Raw genomic sequence first — 19,348 nt, forward strand, 5'->3', positions numbered from 1 at the left:
CCCAAAAAAAAGCTGGGATCAAGTCCAAGTATTTTCCAAAGTCAAGTCACAACCATGCAAAGAGCTGTAGTAACCATGTCAACCTGCACTCCAAACTAAACAGTCAACAAGAAAAAGTCCCCTAAACCTCTCAAACCTGAAGCCACACACTAGAACTCAACTCCATACTCCCAAAACATTTTAGGCAATACTGGGCCCAAAAACGCCTTTTATTTTCCCCTATATTCCAGCACTTCACTTTTTGTAACATTTCTTCCATCTCAGAACCAAGGCGCGAGAAGTTGATGCGCGAGAAGTTGATTCACACCTAAGGAAAAAACACCACAGGTCAGGGAGCCCCTGAGTGAGGCTCTGGGATGAGTGCTGAGGGAGTGGCAACAGAGACAGGTCAGGAATTTAACCTCACTGAGGTGGCTGTAGGACCCTAGGATCTGCTAGGGGCCAGAAAGCCGCCTTCCCAATTCCAGGGTGGGAGGGCTCCATCACTTCCTGTCTCAGTAGGCGGCTGGGGCAGTGAATCCTAGCCTCAAGCAAACTAATGAAGTTGAACTTGAGCTTCTAGTTTCTCTGGCCAGAGCAGTTTCTTGGGCCTGCTGTTTTCACTTCTCCCACACTAATTTCCTAGGGCACAGTGGCCAGCTGACGTTGAGACTGGCTGGTTTAAGTGCTGATACCTACCAGGGTTCTCACGTTGTATGTCAGCCAACTGACATGGTGAAGACTTTTTGCAGAAATAGTTTTTTCCTTGATGGGCTGACATGTGAACTTGTTAGGCAATACCTCCTCTACCTTCTGCTACCTTTTTGAAACTAATTCCTTCCAAAGATCTTATTGACAGAATCTTTTAGTTTTTGTAGCACTGGGGACTGAACCTAGGGCCTCCTACTGAGCTACATACCTCAGACTTTTAATTAATTTATTTATTTTTTGGGTCTCACTATGCAGGTCAGGCTGGCCTTGAGCTCACTTTGTAGCCCAAGCTGGTCTCAAACTGGCAATGATCCTCCTGCCTCAGCCTCCCGAGTGCTGGTATTACAGGCATGTGCCACCATGTCCAGCTTCAGCCATTTTATTTTGATTTTTTTTGTGTGTGTGTGTGAAATAGTATCTCTCTATGTAGTCCAGGCTGGCCTCAAACTCATGGCAATCCTCCTGCCTCAGCCTGAGTGCTGGGATTACAGGTGTGCATCACCTCAAGTGGCCCATGTATTTTGAGACAGGTCCTGCTTAGTTGCCCAGGCTGCCGTCAAACTTGCAATCAAGAGCTGGGTGTAGTGGCACACACCTGCAATCCTAGCACTCAGGAGGCTGAGGCAGGAGGATCTTTGTGAGTTTGAGACCAGCCTGGGCTACAATGTGAGCTCAAGGCCATTCTGAACTGCATAGCGAGACCCTGCCTCAAAAAGATAAAAAACAAAACAAACAAAAAAACACTTGCAATCTTCCTTCCTCAGCCTCCAGAGTAGCTGAGGCTACAGGCTTACAATCAACTTTTTTTTTAATGCAGTGATGACTCAATAGAAGAGTGCACCTAAAGTGCTTGGGCACATAATACTGTATGTGCCCAGTAAATGGGCATCATTAATTAGATTCTTCTGAACTGTACAGGTTGAATTTTACAATCGTTGCTTGATACAACTAGGTATCAGAATTTCAGGACCTTCTTTTTCCTCGCCCTCTTTCCTCTTGACTGCCAGCTGCCGGCTGCCGGCTGCCATGAAGGCCGAGCTGTGCAGTTTTAGTGGCTATAAGATCCACCCAGGACACGGAGGCACCATGCCAGGACCTATGGGAAGGTTTTCCAGTTTCTTAATGCAAAATTTGAGTCTTCACTCCTTTCCAATAGGAATCCTTGGCAATTAAATTGGAATGTCCTCTATAGCAGAAAGCACAAAAAAGGACAGTCTGAAGAAATTCAAAAGAAAAGAACATAAGGAGCAGTCAAATTCCAGAGGGTCTGCACTCTGGCATCTCTTGATGATATAATGGCTAAGAGGAATCAAACTGGAAGTCTGAAAGGCCTAACAAACTGGGCGTGGTGGTGCATGACTGTAATCCCAGCACTCGAGAGGCTGAGACAGGAGGATCCTTGTAAATTTGAGACCAGCCCGGGCTACAAAGTGAGCTTCAGGCCAGCCTGAACTGCACTGCGAGACCCTGTCTCAAAAGACAAAAAAAAAAGAAAATTTCAGGACAAAAAGCAAGACAAACATGATTCGTATCCAGGCCCAATCATGAAACTTTAACCCTCCTAACTCACCACGGTTGCCAAAAAGCATGGCTGTAACTATAGCTATGGGTGAATCTTAAAATCAAAATGTTCCTTGAAATAAATCAGTCACAGGAGAATATAGCTGGGTACAGTGGTACACGTCTATATCCTAGCTACTGAGGACACTAAAGTAAGAGGATCACCGTGAGTTTGAAGCCAACCTAAACTACATACCAAGACCCTATCTCAAAAAAAAAAAAAAAAAAAGAAGCTGTATAAGTTACTTCTAGGGAGAGGAGATCATATTCTGGAAGGCAGGGACCATGGGCTTCTGGGTTGTTGGTCGCACTTCACTTTTTTCCTTGGGTGCTATTTGTAAGTATCTATGATAATTTGCCAGGTTGCACATTTATATTTTTTTGGACTTTTCTTCATGAATGTGAACTATTTCATAAAAGTAAGAAAAATGTCGCAGGCTTACTGTAGGGGCAGTAAGGGTTCTCGGAGATTCCTAAGAAGCAGTGTTTGAGGGTGGAGTCCAAGTCTGCTGTACCCTAGTTACACCACCCCCAGCCCACCCCCACCGCCCCTCCCATGGGACCGGGTCAGAGAACCTCACCTGAGAACAAGGCAGGACTTGGCTCTGGCCCTCAGAGCCGGGCTCTGGACTCCCGGCGGCGCGGCGGGAAGCACGAAGCGGAGACACAGCACAGAAGGCCACAGAAGAGGAGCAGGAAAGAGCCCAAGACCAGCAGCCTGGAGCCACACAGTGCCAGCTCCTCCTGGGTGGGCAGAGGGGAAAGGAGAATGACGGAGAGGGGAGGGTGGGGATCCGCCCTTGCCCTCAGCCCAAGAGCATCTCAGCAGCAGCTAAAGGGAAAGGATTAGTTTTATACAAGTTAACATCCGTCTCCATAGTTTACCAGCTGCCTTCTCGCCCAGCCATAAACCTGAACTCCCAGGATGACTTCCCTGAGGTAGAAATGTGTACCATTACCCACGTTTTACTTTTATTTTTGTGTGTCTTTTTGAGACAGGGTCTCGCTGTGCAGTTCAGGCTGGCCTTGAGCCCACTTTGTAGCCCAGGCTGGCCTCGAACTCACAGTGATCCTCCTGCCTCAGCCTTCCGAGTGCTGGGATTACAGGCGTGCGCCACCATGCCCGGCTCCTTTTACCCACGTTTTAAAGGCTGGGCAAGCAGAGCCAGGTTGTGCTCTGCACGGGGTCTTTGTAGGTGTGAGGGACGCGGGCAAGTGGCCTCCTAGCTGGTCTCTTTACTCAGCGGGCCCTCTCACTTTCAAAGCCCTTGGTGACCCCCCTTCTGTGTCAAGCTGGACCCTTCACAGTGCATCTCAGTCAGCCCCTGCCCTTTCTCTGGTCTCTTCTTCTTCTTTTTTTTTTTTTTTGGTACCGGGATCACACTTAGGACCTTGCACTTGCCAGGCAGGCACTTGTGCCACTGAGCTATATAGCTGGCCCTCCGGTCTCTTCTAAGTTACTCCTAACCCTCACCAGTGGGCGCCCTCAAAAGCTGAACACTTAATCATCCTGGGCCTGTGCCCTGTACCTCCCTCTCCACAGTTCCGCTATTGCACTCCAAGCCCAAATGCTCCTCCTTCCCTAACCCGCATCCTGCCAGGGCGCAGGCCTGGGTTGCAGGCCTGTCTGGGCCACTTAACCAGTTGTGTGGCCTCAGGCAATTCACTCCCTCTCTCTAAAGGTGTTCCCTCATCTGTAAAGTGGGATAACAGCACCTACTTCAAAAGGCTATTTTAAGATCAAATGACTATGAACCTGAAAGCACTTTGTACATTATAAACTACTACACACAATTCTTTTTTAAGTGCCACCTTCTGGGGAGGTGCTCTCCATAAATGCTCAAGGTGGGGTTAATTGCCCCTTACTGGGTGTTTGTATAGTACAGTATCATGCCCACATCTCTAGGTCAGCAATTAGCTGATTCTGCCCCGCAGTACAGCTTCTGACTTCCTTTAAGTTACAGATCATGTTTTATTTTATTTACAGACAATACTATACAGTAATAGTTGTCATTAATCACACCTCTATTATGTACTGGGCATTGTGCTGAGCACGTCGTAGTCATTTTCACTCCATCCTTATTCGTTGTAGTTAAGACAGCATCATGTTTTCTGTTTTACACATGAGGGAGCTCAGGCTCAGAGAGGTTCAGATGGTTGCTGTAGGCCACACAGCCTCTAAGGCAGAAGTTAGAAAGCCTGTGTTTTTTCTGCTAGGTACAATTCCCTCCGGGAGCCTTCAAGATACTACAAGATTTAGCACGGCAGCCCACAGGACCCCAGGACTGATGGGGGGCTCTTACCGAGGTGAGGAGCTTGGTGAGCACAAGGCCTTCATGGCTCCAGACCCTGACACATTCCTCACCCATCTTGGGGCTCAGGGTGGCATTGCCTGCTCCCTCCTCCGAGCAGGATATGGGTGGCTGGCTGGAGGGCAGGATTCCTGGGCCGGCGCTAAAATACAGACAGGTTCCTGGAGTCCTTTCTGTGGCCGCCCTGGCTGTGATGAGGATCAGCTCCTGTGCAGAAGATCCTGTGAGAGGCACAGGAAAGGAGAAGGCTTCTTATAATACCAGGCATTGATTCTCCTCAAAAACGCACTTCGTCTATTACACCATTTGTATCACCGAGGAGTAAGAACAGCCATGTATCCATATGAACACAAATCAAAGGAAATTAGCTTACAGGCAATATAACAACCACACCAACACTCACAAGGTTGCAGTGAGAAAGGCAGATACCTACTGTGTCATTTTCTATAACTGTTTCTATAAACTGTTTGGAAACAGTTTTCCAGTAGCTCCCAAAATCTATTAAAAGGTTTACACCCCATCTTAAACTGTAGGGAAGCCGGGTGTGGTGGCCCATGCCTGCAATCCCAGCACTTGGGAGGCTGAAGCAGGAGGATTGCCACAAGTTCGAGGCCAGCGTGGGCTACATAGTGAACTCAAGGCCAGCCTGAACTATACAGTGAGACCCTGTCACAAAAAATAAATAAATTAACTAAATAAACCATAGGGAAAGGATAACCTGTTCAGTAAATGGGCTTGGAGTAATTTTCATGTGGGAATATAAAGTTAGATCTCACATTATAAAATGAAATTTTAAGATGAGCATGGTGGTACATGCCTACAATCCAGCACTCGGGAGGCTGAGGCAGAAAGACTGCCATGAATTTGAGGCCAGCCTGGGCTACACAGGGAGACCCCGTCTCCAAAAAGAAAAAAAGCAAAACAAAAAATCCAGATGTAACAAAGTATGATACAAAGTTAAAAAAAAAAAAATTAAGCAAGTATTACAAGGAAATACAGAAGTACATTCTACAATTTTTTTGTTTTATTTTTTTTTGGTACCGGGAATCAAACTCAGGACCTTGCGCTTGCCAGGCAGGTGCTTATGCCGCTGAGCTATATCCCCGGCCCACATTCTACAATTTTAAAGCAAGAAGGGCCCTCCTACAAAATCTAAAAGCCTGAAAGCCTTCCTAAAGGATGAGTTCAATAAATCGAGCCTCATAAAAGTTAAAGATTTCATATAATAAAAGTTAAAAAAACAAGTAACATTGCCTTAAAACACCTATATTTGATTAAAAAGTTTACTATGTAGAATAAAGACCTACAAATCAAGAAGAAAAAGATAGTTTAAAAGAAAACCAAAAAAAAAGAGAAAATTGAGCAAAGGATACAAATAGGTGACCTACAGATGAACGAGAACAGTCCAGTAAACCCTTAAGAAGAGGCCTCACTGGCAATCAGAAGTAAATAAATAATCAGGTAATTCCTTTGCTCATTAAGTGGGTAAAAATCTTTAAAAATACAATTGTTAAATTAGGCACTCTCAATTTTAGATGACAGTTTGGCTGTCAGTCCCAATTTTAAATAGGTACAGAAGAGGGACTGAGAGAATTCCCACCAAACTGGAATTCTTACACTTGCTTTTTATATTTCTGTATGGCCTGAGTCTCCAACAAAATTAATTTCTACCAGTATAATTGTTTAATTAATTGTATTGGTATACCTCTGACATACATAATGATCCCATTCATCATAGGGAATTTGTACTTTACAGTATAGTTTTTTAAAAGGCCCATACTCTTTGGCTCACTGATACCACTTGTAGAAATTAGTCCTGTGGGCGTGGTGGCACACACCTGTAATCCCAGCGCTCAGAAGGCTGAGGCAGGAGCATCGCCATCAGTTCCAGGCCAGCCTGGGCTATACAGTGAGCTCAATGCCACCCTGAACTACATAGTGAGATCTTGTCTCAAAAAACAAGCGAAAAAAGAAATTAATCCTAAAGCCAGGTGTGGTGACACACACCTGTAATCTCAGCTACTTGGGAGGCTGAGGCAGGAGGATAGAACTTCCGAGTCCAGCATTGGCACCTCAGTGATACCCTGCCTTAAAATAAAATAAAAAGGGGTAGAATGTAGCTAGGTGGTAAAGTGCTTGCCTAGCATGTACAAGGTCCTGGGTTCAATCTAATATAGGAAGGAAGCAAGGGACAGAGGGGGAATTAATCCTAATGAAAGGATTAGAGAAAAAAAAGGCAAAATATCCCAAGCTATTTACTGTGACTTTTACTTTATTTACTTACTTACTTATTTATTTATTTATTTTTGAGACAGGCTCTCACTATGCAGCTCAGGCTGACCTTGCGCTCACTTTGTAGCCCAGGCTGGTCTTGAACTTGCAACAATCCTCCTGCCTCAGCCTCCCCAGTGCTGGGATTTTAGGCATGCGCCACCATGCCCAGCTTTTACTGTGATTGTAACAAAAATACCAAAAAGTAGAAAACAAAACCAAAAAAACCCCCCAAAATTAGGCAACAGCCAAGTGTGGGGGTGCATGTGTGTAACCATGGTGAAACATTCCTCAACCCTCAGCTTGGACACTGTATCTTCAGGAAAGTCTTTCTTCACTGCGCCTGCTTCATAGACCTGCACGTTTCCCTACTGTCCAGGTTGTTCTATGTACTTCACACACTGAAAGGTATTTCCTTCACTCATATCTGTGTCCTGGCTAGACTGTGAGCAGTGTGGGGGCCGGCTCAGATCTTACAGATCTCTGTACTCCACAAGTCTGGTACACTGTAAGTGCTCTATAATTGTTGCATGGATAATGTAATCACAGATGTTTCTTTTCCCAAAAAACAGAAACATTGGTGTTAACTTTGTTTCTAATCGTTATAAAAAGAATAAGGCTTTTGTTATGTACATGTACCAACTCCTTGTCATGAATGTAATCTTTAAGCACTGCAAACAGGAACTGATAAACAAAAAAATTGGGCTTCTTTACAGAAGCAGAAATCAAGGATCAACAATTCCCATGACCCTAAAACTCACAGAAATTTAAGGAATCTGGCCTACTCAACATACTCTTGGAAACGAAGAACAAAATCAGAGGACTCACATTTCCTGGTTTCAAAACTCACTAGAGGGCTAGGCGTGGTGGTGCACACCTATAATCCCAGCATTTGGGAGGCTGAGGCAGGAGGATCGTGGCAAGTTCAAGGCCAGCCTGGGCTACAAAGCGAGCTCAAGGCCAGCCTGGGCTACAAAGCGAGCTCAAGGTCAGCCTAAACTGCATAGTGAGACCCTGTCTCAAAAAGATAAAAAACAAAACAAAACTCACTAGAGGTACAGTAATCAAGAGCATGGTACTAGCATAAGGACAGGCATAGCTCCATGGAACAGCAATGAGAGCATGGAAATAAACCACATATCTACAATCAACTGATTTGCAAAGGGTGCTAAGGCCATTCAGCAGGGGAAAACAGAAGACGCTGGGAAATTAGATGGCCACAAGTGAGAGAATGAAATTGGACCCCATCCTCATACCAAACACAAAAATTAACAAAATGTTTTTTTTTTTTTCTTTTTGTCCTTTTGAGACAGGATCTTTTGAGACAGGCAGCTCAGGCTGGCCTTGAGCTCACTTTGCAGCCCAGGCTGGTCTTGAACTAACAACGATCCTCCTGCCTCAGCCTCCCGAGTGCTGGGAACAAAATGGATCTTAAGTGTAAAATTAAAACTCTAAAATTGCCAGGAGAAAATACAAGAGTAAATCTTTGTGACTTCGGGTTAGGAAAGTCTCAGCTATGACACTAAAAGCACAAGAAATAAAAGACAGAAATAAATAAACTAGATTCATTAATATGCAAAACTTTTAAAGCCAGGCATGGTGGTGTGCACCTGTAATCCTGGCACTCAGGAGGCTGAGGCAGGAGGATTGTTGTGAGTTCAAGACCAGCCTGGGCTACCAAGTGAGCTCAGGGCTAGCCTAAACTGCATAGCGAGACCCTGTCTCAAAAAAATACAAAAAAAATATGCAGAACTTTTGTGCCTGAAAGAATACCATCAACGAAGTAAAAGACAACTCACAAAAGAGGAGAACAGATCTTCAAACCATAAATCAGATAAGGGACTTGCATCTAGAAAATATAAAGAGCTCTTAAAAACTCAACAATTAAAACAGTACCAGGTATGATGGTGCACACCTGTAATCTCAGCTACAGGTGGGACACCTGAAGAGGCTGAGGCAGGAGGATTCAAAGTTTAAGCGCAGCCCAGGCAACCTAGTGATTTAGCAAGACCCTTCTCAAAATAAAAAATAAAAGGGAAACAGTTCAGTGTGAAGATCCTGGATTCATTCTCCAGTACTGCAAAAACAAAAAACTACAAAATAGAAACAACCCAAATGTGAAATAATGAACAACTGAATGAAAATGTGGAATATCATATAACAAATGTTATTCAGCAATGAAAAAATATATGGATGAATCTTTAAAACTGTTATTCAAAGCCAGGCACAACAGCACAAGCCTATTGACCCAGTTCCTCAGGAGGCTGAAGCAAGAGGATGCCAAATTCAAGGCCAGCCTGGGCCACTTAGCCAGACCTTGATTCAAAATAAAAAGGGCTGGGCATATAGTTCAGTGACAGAGCACTTGCCTAGCATAAGTTCCATCCCTAGCACCACTAAAAAACAAAAAGATACTAGTTTAATTAAACAGAACTGGCTAGGGGTGGTGGCGAAAGCCTGTAATCCTGGCACCCGGGAGGCTGAGACAGGAGGAACAGTACAAGTTCAAGGCCAACCTGAGCTACATAGTGAGTTCAAAGCCAGCCTAGACTATTTTGGGACAGGGTCTCAATACCCCCAAATAAATAAATGTTAAAAAAGAAAAATAAAGAGTACATACTTCTCTGATATCCCTGAAGAAAAAGAGGGTTTTTCGGAAGATCGTTGTGAGGTCGAGAACCAGCCTGGGCTACAAAGTGAGCTCCAGGCCAGCCTGAACTGCAGAGCGAGACCCTGTCTCAAAAAGACATACACACACGCACACACACAAAAGGGTGCCTCAAGAGGTGATGGCTTATGAAGATGAGAAAGAACCCGGAGTCAAACCTAGCACATCTCTTCAAACTTCCAAAGAGAGGAGCAAAGAACCTCGGAGAGGGGGTTGGGGATTTAGCTCAGCGGCAAAGCGCCTGCCTGGCCAGCGCAATGTCGTGAGTTCGGTTCCCGGTACCGGAGAAAAACCAAAAAAAAAAAAAAAAAAAAAAAAAAACCAACCAAAAGAACCTCGGAGATGGAAGGGGAGGGAAAACATACAGAGAACCTACACTGTGGGTATGTTCACTGAAAATACCTAGTTCTTGTTATAGCAGAAGTGACTAAGGCACAGGGAGGTGCCCAAGGTGACCAGAAGGCGAGGTCAGAGGTAGGGTCCGGCCCAAGCATTCTAACGCTGGACTCCCAGTCTTCCCTAATCTCACCTTTTTTTTTTTTTTTTTTTTTTTTTGTCTTTTTGAGACAGAGTCTCACTATGCAGCTCAAGATGGCGCTGAACTCACTTTGTAGCACAGGCTGGCCTCTAACTCACTACGATCCTCCTGTCTCAGCCTCCGGAGTCCTGGGATTACAGGCGTGCACCACTATGCCCGGCTCTGATCTCACCTTTCAATCCCATTTGACTTCCCGGGATCTTGGCTTGGAATGTTTTAGTCTTGTTCCTGTCTGGACCATCTTCAAATTTCAAGGTGGTCAGCAGCCCCACGAGGTGAGACCCCTGCGACTTCTCCGTGACTGTCCCATTCACAGGGCACAAGGTCAGCTGGCCGAAAGACCTCAAGAAGGAGACCCAGTCCTGTGTGCAGAGGGATGATGAGAGAGAGGGGACAGGCGGTGCACATCAGGGGCAGGGCTCTGTGGGAAGGGCAAGCCGGAGGGCACTTACCTGAGGGATGTCAGGGCTGCGCAGCCCGGTCCTGTGGGTAAGGAAAAAGCCACCCAGGCCCAGGCCAGAGAGGCCGAGGAGCAGCAAGATCAGATTGGCACAGACCAGAGGTGGGTGGTGGGCCAGACAGAGATGCAGGTTGTGCCAGGCCTGGCAGCTGCCCATGAGGAGCAAAGGAGTCTTCTCGGACAACCTGCTGGAAGACAGGGAGGGAGGACTGGACGAGAGCCTGCTGGTCAGACGGCCCTCGCCCATGTTATGCAAAGGGGGCAAAAGCTCAGGGAAGACAAGAGACTTGCCCAAGGCTACATGGGCAGTTAGTGGCAGAGACAAGAACTCAAGGTTCCTGACTTCCAAAGTTCATCTCCCTGTCGCCCGCAGTAAATACTTGTTGTAGTTCATTTCTGAAACAACCCGTGGGAAGCAGAGCAGAGCATCTTGCGCTGGAACAAGGAAACTGAAAGGAGGAATTAATTCTCAGCCTGACCAAGAGGAAGCAGCACTGACGCCTAGACACGCAGCAGGACTCCGCTTTGGATCTAAAAGGCTAAGTGGGTCGGAACCCCTTGCTACTCATTAACTGTGTGAGACCACGTCAGTGAACTGCCGCAAGCTTAGGCATCCGTGAAAGGGGAGTTCTAAGAACACCACGTCACGAGGATTCAATGTGGTCCACAGCTGTCGGTGTGCTACTTGGCAATGCAGGAACTCAACAGATGTCATCTCCTTTCTCTTGCTCATAGTGATCCTTAAAACCAGAAGGGGAGAAAAGTGCTGTGGGGGAAACTGCAGCTCAGGGACCTTAACGCAGGAGTGGTCTAGCTGGGGTCTGAAACCCGCCTCCGACTTTCAAGGAGAGTACTCTATCCCGCCCAAGAAGCGACAGCTGGACTAAAAAGAACATCTGGAAGGCCAGAGATAAACAGATGGGGTAGGGGAAGAAGACAGCCACGGAAACGCAGGTGTCTCAGACGCTCAGCCTTCGCCCTGCCGCCGGTCCTGGGATTGCTGGAAGGGCAAACACAGGAGCCGGGAGGGCAGAGTTTGGGGGTCAGCGGCGGGTGCGGCACCCGGGCCTCCTCCCCTCCCCAACGCCCCCTCCGGAAGGATCGCGACACCCGCATCCCTTCCCGATCTAGCGGCGCTAGGTGGCCGGCCGCTAGCTCTCACCGCTCGGAGCCGGGCGGAGGCCCCCCGCGACGTCACGCGTGGAGCCGCGAGGGGCGGGGTCTTGCTCCGTGTCCCCCTCCCCCGCCCTGACCCCCTTCCAACGCTCGCATGCGCACTGGCCGCAAGGCAGCGCTAGGCGTCCAGGCGGGAGCGTACCAAGAGGGAGGCAGTCCGGGGGCGACAGAGGCGAGGCCCACGCTCGCGAGCGGGCAAGGAAGCGGGAGCGTGGTGCAGAGCCAGTGTTGGAGGTGTGGCGGTGTGCTGGGACCTCTCTTCCAAGCGCCGCGGGGCAGGAGTTCTGTGGGAATCTCGTTGCAGGCATTTTCCTGTGACTCGTCTCCAACCCGCGCTGGTAGCACGGCCCAGCCAAGCCCAGGTTCCGGGGAAGGACTTGGGTCCGCCCGGTGGGGTGGGGCTCGCACTTTAGGACCCTGCTCTTCCGGGACGGGAGTGGTGTTTGGGCTGCGTCCCCAAAACGCGTGATGTGTTTATGCATGGCCTCTGGCTTTTAGCCGTTCCTTAATGCATAGGAGCTTGGAGCTGAAAAGATGCACTACGGAGACCACCTGATTTCACTTTTTTTTTTTTTTTTTTTTTTTTTTTTGGTCTTTTTGAGGCAGGGTCTTGCTGTGCAGTTCAGGCTGGCCTTGAGCTCACTTTGTAGCCCATACTGGTCTCGAACTCGCAACGATCCTCCTGCCTCAGCCTCCCGAGTGCTGGGATTACAGGTGTGCGCCACCACTCCCAGCTCACCTCATTTCACTTTTGCCCACTTTTTAGAGATGGGAAGATCTTACCTGAAAACAGCATGACACGTGGGGCCGGGAACTCTGGTTTCAAGTCCTGACTGTCTACGCCCCTGCAAAAGTCATGGCTGTGCTCTCCTGGCAAGAAGATTGGACCTGTGATAAAGGTCAGCAGCTGTCTTGCTGGTTCCATGAGAAGCTTAAGAGGCAACGTGTGCGAAAATATGAACCCATTGCCCACTGAACACGCAGCGCCACTAAACACATACTATTTGAAACAGAGTCTGAGTATTTAACACACTGTGAAGCCGGGCTTTGTGGCGCACTCCTGTAATCCCAGCATTCGGGAGGCTGAGGCAAGAGGATTGTTGCAAGTTTGAGACCAGCCTGGGCTACAAAGTGAGCTCAAGGCCCGCCTGAACTGCATAGCGAGACCCTGTCTCTAAAAAAAAAACAAAACAAAAACCCAACTGTGGCTTCTTTAAGACAGAGACAACCTCATTTTGGTACCACCATCTGCAAAGGTTTATGGCACAAGACCTTGACATACTTAGTCAAACGATTCTTGCCAAGGATGTCATGACCGCTAGTGGGGAAAAATGACTTTTTTCCACCTGTGCACCAAAAGACAACAGGGGCAGACATGGTGCCACACACCTGCAATCCCAGCCCTCAGGAAGCTGAGGCAGGAGGAGTTCCATGGGTTCAAGGCCAGCCTGGGCTCCATAGTGAGTTCAAGACCATCCTGAACTACATAGGGAGACCCTGTCTCAAAAAAAAAAAAAAAAAATCCAAAAGACACAACAGGGTGAAAAGGCAACCACAGAATACTTGAAAATCAAGTGTCTGACAGGGGGTTAATATGCAGAAGGTATGATGAACTCAGTGACAACAAAACATAAGCTATCCAATTCAGAAGTAGGCAAAAGACTTGAATAGACATTTCTCCCAAAAGGATATACAGTGAGCAACAACCACAAAAGGTGACCAACATTACTAATCATTAGGAAAATGCAAACCAGAATGCAAGTGAAGTTCTGTCTCTTACTCTTTAGGATGGCTACGTTCAAGAAAATAAGTGTTGGTAAATGTGGATAAATGGGAAGACATATGCTTTTGGGGGTAATGTAAAATGACCCAGTTGCGGTCAGAAATAGTGTAGCAATTCCTAAAAAAGTTAAATACAGACATACATACGATCCTGTCATTTCACTTCTGAGATATACCCAAGAGAACTGAAAGCAGGGTTTCAAAGACAGATTTGTACATCCATGTTCATAGCAGCACTCTTCACAAGTGGCAAAGGGAGCCGGGCATGGTAATGCACGCCTGTAATCCCAGCACTTGGGAAGCTGAGGCAGGAGGACTGCTGCAAGTTCAAGGCCAGCCTGGGCTCCATAGTGAGTTCAAGGCCAGCCTGAATGACACAGTGAGACAAAACAAAATAAAAACAAAGAAAAAACAAATGTAAAGGTAATAGCCACCCAAGTAAGTGTCCATTGACAGATCATTTTTGGTTGTGTTTTGTTTTATTTTTTGAGATGAGGGCTCACTATGTAGTTCAGGCAGGCCTTGAACTCACACAAATCCTCTGCCTCAGCCTCCCAAGTGCTGGGGTTACAGGCCTGCACCACTATGCCTGGGTAAAATTGCCTTCATTTTTTTTTAATTTTGGTACCAGAAATTGAACTCAGGGCCTTGTGTTTGCCACACAGGCACTGTGTTGCTGAGCTACATCCCTGGCCTGAATTTCCTTTTTAAAGTTGAGTCATATTCCATCATATGTTGGGTATACTACATTTTGTTTAAAACACTTATCTAGCCAGGTGTGGCCAGCAAGTTTGAGGCCAGCCTGGGCTACACAGTGAGTTCAAACCAGCCTAAACTACATAACAAGACCCTGTCTCAACAAACAAAAATATAAAAAGAAAGTTTTATCACTTATATACATTAACTATAATATATATTTAACTAAAATATAGTTAACTAAAATATATAGTTAACATTAGCTATAATATATATAGTGCCACACACTTGCAATCCCAGCCCTCAGGAAGCTGAGGCAGGAGGATTTCCATGGGTTCAAGGCCAGCCTGGGCTACATAGTGAGTTCAAGACCTTATATGCAACACAGGGTAATTCTTATCCACTCAGTGTGGCCTAAGAGAGCCAAAAGATTGGCTACCCATGGTTTCTGGGTACAGAGTTTTAATTCTTTTTTTTTGTTTTTTTTCCAGTACCGGGAATCAAACTCACGACCTTGCTTTTGCCGGGCAGGCGCTGTGCCGCTGAGCTAAATCCCCAGCCCCCAGAGTTTTAATTCTGCAAGATGAAAATGTTCTAGAGATGGATGATTACATGTCACCAACAATAAGGTAAATGTACTTAATACTACTGAACTGTACACTGAAAATAGCAAAGATGGTACATGTCATGTGTATTTTATTACAATTAAAAATTAAATTTGTAGAAACCATTGAGGAAAAGGTTTATGGTATAGTCTCCTAGAGGCTAATCAGGTGACAAAATAAGACCCTCAAGAAAAAAAAAAACTTTTTAGCAGGCAATTTCCCCTGAGAATTTAACCAATTTTCAGTCTTTAAAATTGGGCCTTGTTGGGTGTGGTGGCGCACGCTTGTAATCCCAGCACTCGGGAGGCTGAGGCAGGAGGATCATGGCGAGTTCGAGACCAGCCTGAACTATAAAGTGAGCTCAAGGCCAACCTGAACTGTACAGGGAGACTCTGTCTCAAAACAAAACAAAACAACACAAAATTACTATCAATGTAGCAAAACCTTTCTCAGTGCTTCTGCTTTAGGACATGTCTAATTTCCAGGGTGAGGTAAGGCATGAAAGGGCCTACCATAATGCTGCTATAACAAGTGGGGATATTCCCTCACTAGTCTTGTTTTGCAGAGTAGTTGTGCATATTTGGTTTTTTTTTTTTTTTTTTTTTTTTTTTTTTTTTTTTTTTTTTTCCGGGAACCGAACTCACGACCTTGCGCTTGCCAGGCAGGCGCTTTGCCGCTGAGCTAAATCCCCAGCCCTAGTTGTGCATATTTGGATAGCAATTCTCGTAAATGAACAGAGCTGCCATTTACTTACTTGGCCAAACCAAGTAATTCTAGGAACCAGAAGAAACAAACCAGTTAGAGCGAGAACTGCCTGGAGTCCTGAGAATCAGGGTGAATAGATGCGAACAAGTGTCTCACAGGGAAAAAAGAAAAAGTGTGTGTGAGGGGGAAACAGAGAGAACATAAAATTAATTGTGCACTTAGCACTCCAACGTACACTGACATTTTAAAAAATAATCCACTCAGTGGCTCTCAAGGTGGATGTTGCTGTGGAAACGGCTCCTTAGACAGCCTATATAATTCAACCAAGGTCACATGGATAGTAGGTGGCAGAAGCAGGGTTATAATTCCAGCCTAACACAGCCCAAATCAGAAAAAATACCAGAGAAAAATCAGAAAGCCAGTGGAGAATCCATTCCAGTTCCCAGAAAGAAATGGAGGGAAGTTTCCTTGATTCTTCATGGTGTTAAATTCCTCTTAAAGCTTCGGCCCAGCTAAAGCTTCTCCCGAAAATCTGTTTGATGTTCTCCTTCTAGATTATCGAGTCAAACCTTTTTGCGCTTACTGACCCCTACGCAAGTCTGATGAAAGCTTTTTATTCACTTGGTCAGTTGTTCATTTAATAAACATCTGTTGATTGCCAGGCTGTGGACAAACTATTTATGATCCTTGGCCTCCTAGAACTACATTCTGACTATGGACTCTCTAGAAAAATGCATGCTTAGCTGGGTACGGTGGCACATGCCTGTACCCCAGATAAGTATTAGGAAGCAGGAAGATCATGAGTTTGAGGCCAGCCTAGACAATTTAGTGAGACCCTATGTTAAAATAAAATAAAAAGGGCCAGAAATGTAGCTCAGCGGTAGAGCGCTTGTTTACAATACAAAAGGCCCTGGCTTCAGTCTCCAATATCACACACACAAACTCACACACACACACACTGTGTTGGTTTGGGCTTACTGTGCAAAATGAAACAATATAGTACAGGACACATATTTTATATGATTATTTATAATAGTCACCCAAAGAACGATATACAGGGGCTGGGGAATTAGCTCAGCGGGACAGTGCCTGCCTGGCAAGCACAAGGTCATGAGTTTGATTCCCGGTACCGGAAAAAAACAGAAAACAAAACAAAGAACTATATACAAAAGAGTGCAGGAAATCTGTCCACACACTGTAGACCAAGAATCCAGCTGATGGCCTGGATCCCATGGACATGTCCTGCATTAGTCCAGCTGAAGACCTAGAGCTGGCCTGAGATATAGCTCAGTAGTACAAGCACCTCCCTGGCAAGCACAAGGTCTTGAATTTGATTCCTGGTCCAAAAAAAAAGACCTAGAGCTCCTAACAATGCCTCCCATGAGTTCACCTGGAGGCCCACAGCCCATAACAATATCTCATGCAGGCTTGTTTCACGGATCTGCACTGGGAAGGCCCAAAGGTCAGTGGTGGAAGCTAGAAAGTCTGTGCCAGCAGGATAGAGGATCTGTGCTAGCAGGCTGAGGGATCTGCACTGGAGCCAGGAAGCAATGCTCTGAAGAACCAGAGCTCCCCGGAAAGGTCCCACAGTCGTTCTCAGCAACAGTGAGGTCCCGAGCTCCTCCGATGATCAAGATGGCCGAGTTCCCATCAGGGAAGCCAATGCAGCAAGCTTCTCCTGGAGACCGGCAGTGTACCATCTTCCCCTCCGGAGCCAGGAAGCGATGCTCAGAGTGAGGACCAGAGCTCCCCCAAAGTGAACCGAAGCCATTCTCAGTGCCAACGAGGTCCCGAGCTCCTCGAAGGATGAAACCAGCCAAGTTCATCAGGAAAGCCAGCATGACGAGCTCCTCCAGCAGAACCAACAGCTTCTTACAGCTTCCACCAGCTCCCACAGCCTCTCTCAGCTCCCAACAGCCTCCTTCTCCTTCCCCAGTTCTGCCTCTTATGCTGCTGGCAACAATCCCCAGGTGGGCCTCCCACACCCAGCACCATGCTTACTCATTTCCGGGTTATAAATTGACCATCAGTTGTCTGTCCACCACACACACACACACACACACACACACTTACAAGGAAGGAAAAAAAGAGAAAAAAATGAATGTTCACTTAAACTTTATGTGCAATTTCAATCACTAGACCTTCCACCTTCTTGGAATCCATACTTGAAAGGAACCCAATATAGATATTAAATATCTACATCTATCTCTGAGGTTCTTTCTGCTTTATTTTATTTTTTGTGGTACTAGAGATTGAATCCACAGCTTTTGCACTGAGCTACATCCCCAACCCTTTTTATTTTTAGGCAAGGTCTTGTTAAGTCACTAATTTGCCCAGGATGGGTTCAAACTTGTGATCCTTCTGCCTCAGCCTCTCGGATGCTGGGATTACAGGTCTCTGCCACCACAACTGGCTTGCCCTACTTTAAATGCCCAGCACCTAGTTAGGCACTGTGGGAAACCATATTTTCTACCCCTGAAGGGGCTTAATGAAAGAAGCAGAAACATGAAGAATTATGATAAAACATCAAAGGCCATAATAGAGAATAACGAAGGCTATCCCTCTGTGTGGATCAAGCACTTAATAGCTTTTAAATGTTACCTCATTTAAACCTGTCAGTAACAAAATATCGTCCCTGTTTCATGAATGTGAAAACCAAGACCTGGCAATATGAGAAAACGTGCCCAGGGCCTTCAGGGTGTCAACGCCTGCACCACACACACACACACACACCCTTGTAAAAATTATTTTCTAAAAAAAGAGAATACAGTTCTAAGCCTAAAATAAGAGATACTTCCTAAGGCCAGGTATACACAGAAACCACACATTTCATTTTTTTATGTTTTACTATTTTCTTTTTTGGTACCGGGAATCAAACCCAGGGCCTTGAGCTTGTCAGGCAGGTGCTTTGCCTCTGAGCTACATCCCCGGCCCAGAAACCACACATTTTAAAAAGTTGATAAATTTTAAAAGTTGATAAATTTTTTAAATACCTCTGAGTGATAAGATCCCAAGTAAGTGGTGGGAGAAAATAACTGTAATATATCTTCACATGTAAGATAACCGAACATATATTAATTAGTAAGAACTAAAAATGTTTGGGTTGGTTTTTACTGAGGTAAAGTGTACATAGAGTGGAATGCACAGATTAAGTATAAAATTTCATGGGTTTATTTTGTTTTATTTTGAGGCAGGGTCTCACTAAGTTGCCCAGGCTGGCCTTAAACGTTCAATCCTGCCTCAGTGCCCTGAGTAGCTGGGATTACAGGGGTGCACCCCAAATGTAATGTCTGTATTTGTGGAGGACCACCTGGGCAACTCTCCTTGAAGGAGGAGCAATGGTCTCCATTTTGGCTGAGTCTGGCCCTATGTCCATGTATTGCTGTGTACGGAGCTGGCTGGGACTTTTCCTTATCCCTTCCGTTGGCTTTTTTTTTTTTCTTTTCTGGTACCGGGAATCAAACTCACAACTTTGCGCTTGCCAGGCAGGCGCTGTGTCCCTGAGCTAAATCCCCAGTCCCTCCTTCAGTTGGCTTTAAGCAATGCACACCGGTCCAGCCGAGGTGCTGATGGTAATCTTTGGAGACCGCAGCCGGTTTCCCGGACCCCCCGTTGCTCCCTCGAGTGAGCCAGGATGAGGTGGGATGTGTGAGCTGGTGCTCCACGCTGTCGGCTGGGCTGGGATCAGCCTCAGGATAGAGGCTGTGACTTCCTGCGGCTTCAAAAGATTACACATCAGAGCTGAAGCACAGACCCCAAAACATTAGATGCTATCTCAGATGAGTTACGCAGATCACTCTATACGCCTGTCCTTCTCTCTGCATATGGCGGAGGTGATCTCAGGCCCTACCGAGCCCAGCTCACAGCGCTCACGTATTTCCCGCC

The 19,348-nt window shown here is 46.2% G+C and overlaps 1 protein-coding gene across 2 annotated transcripts; it reads right to left on the reverse strand.

Annotated features, from left to right (window-relative positions):
* Positions 1–190: 190 nt before the first annotated feature.
* Tmem219 (transmembrane protein 219) lies at positions 191–11,789 on the reverse strand. Of its 2 annotated transcripts, none has more exons than XM_005405217.2 (6): positions 11,662–11,789; positions 10,492–10,684; positions 10,212–10,401; positions 4,554–4,783; positions 2,832–2,994; positions 191–307 (listed from the first exon to the last, which is right to left on the reverse strand). In XM_005405217.2, exons 2-5 carry the CDS (start codon positions 10,654–10,656, stop codon positions 2,863–2,865), a joined length of 717 nt encoding a protein of 238 aa, XP_005405274.1. In that variant the 5' UTR covers positions 10,657–10,684; positions 11,662–11,789; the 3' UTR covers positions 191–307; positions 2,832–2,862. The 2 variants fall into 2 exon arrangements, with proteins under 2 accessions (XP_005405274.1, XP_005405275.1); XM_005405218.2 differs by having other exon boundaries at positions 10,492–10,687.
* Positions 11,790–19,348: the final 7,559 nt, after the last annotated feature.

Source organism: Chinchilla lanigera, unplaced genomic scaffold (genome assembly GCF_000276665.1).
Source record: "Chinchilla lanigera isolate Chin_1 unplaced genomic scaffold, ChiLan1.0 scaffold00092, whole genome shotgun sequence".
Taxonomy (NCBI): Eukaryota; Metazoa; Chordata; class Mammalia; order Rodentia; family Chinchillidae; genus Chinchilla; species Chinchilla lanigera.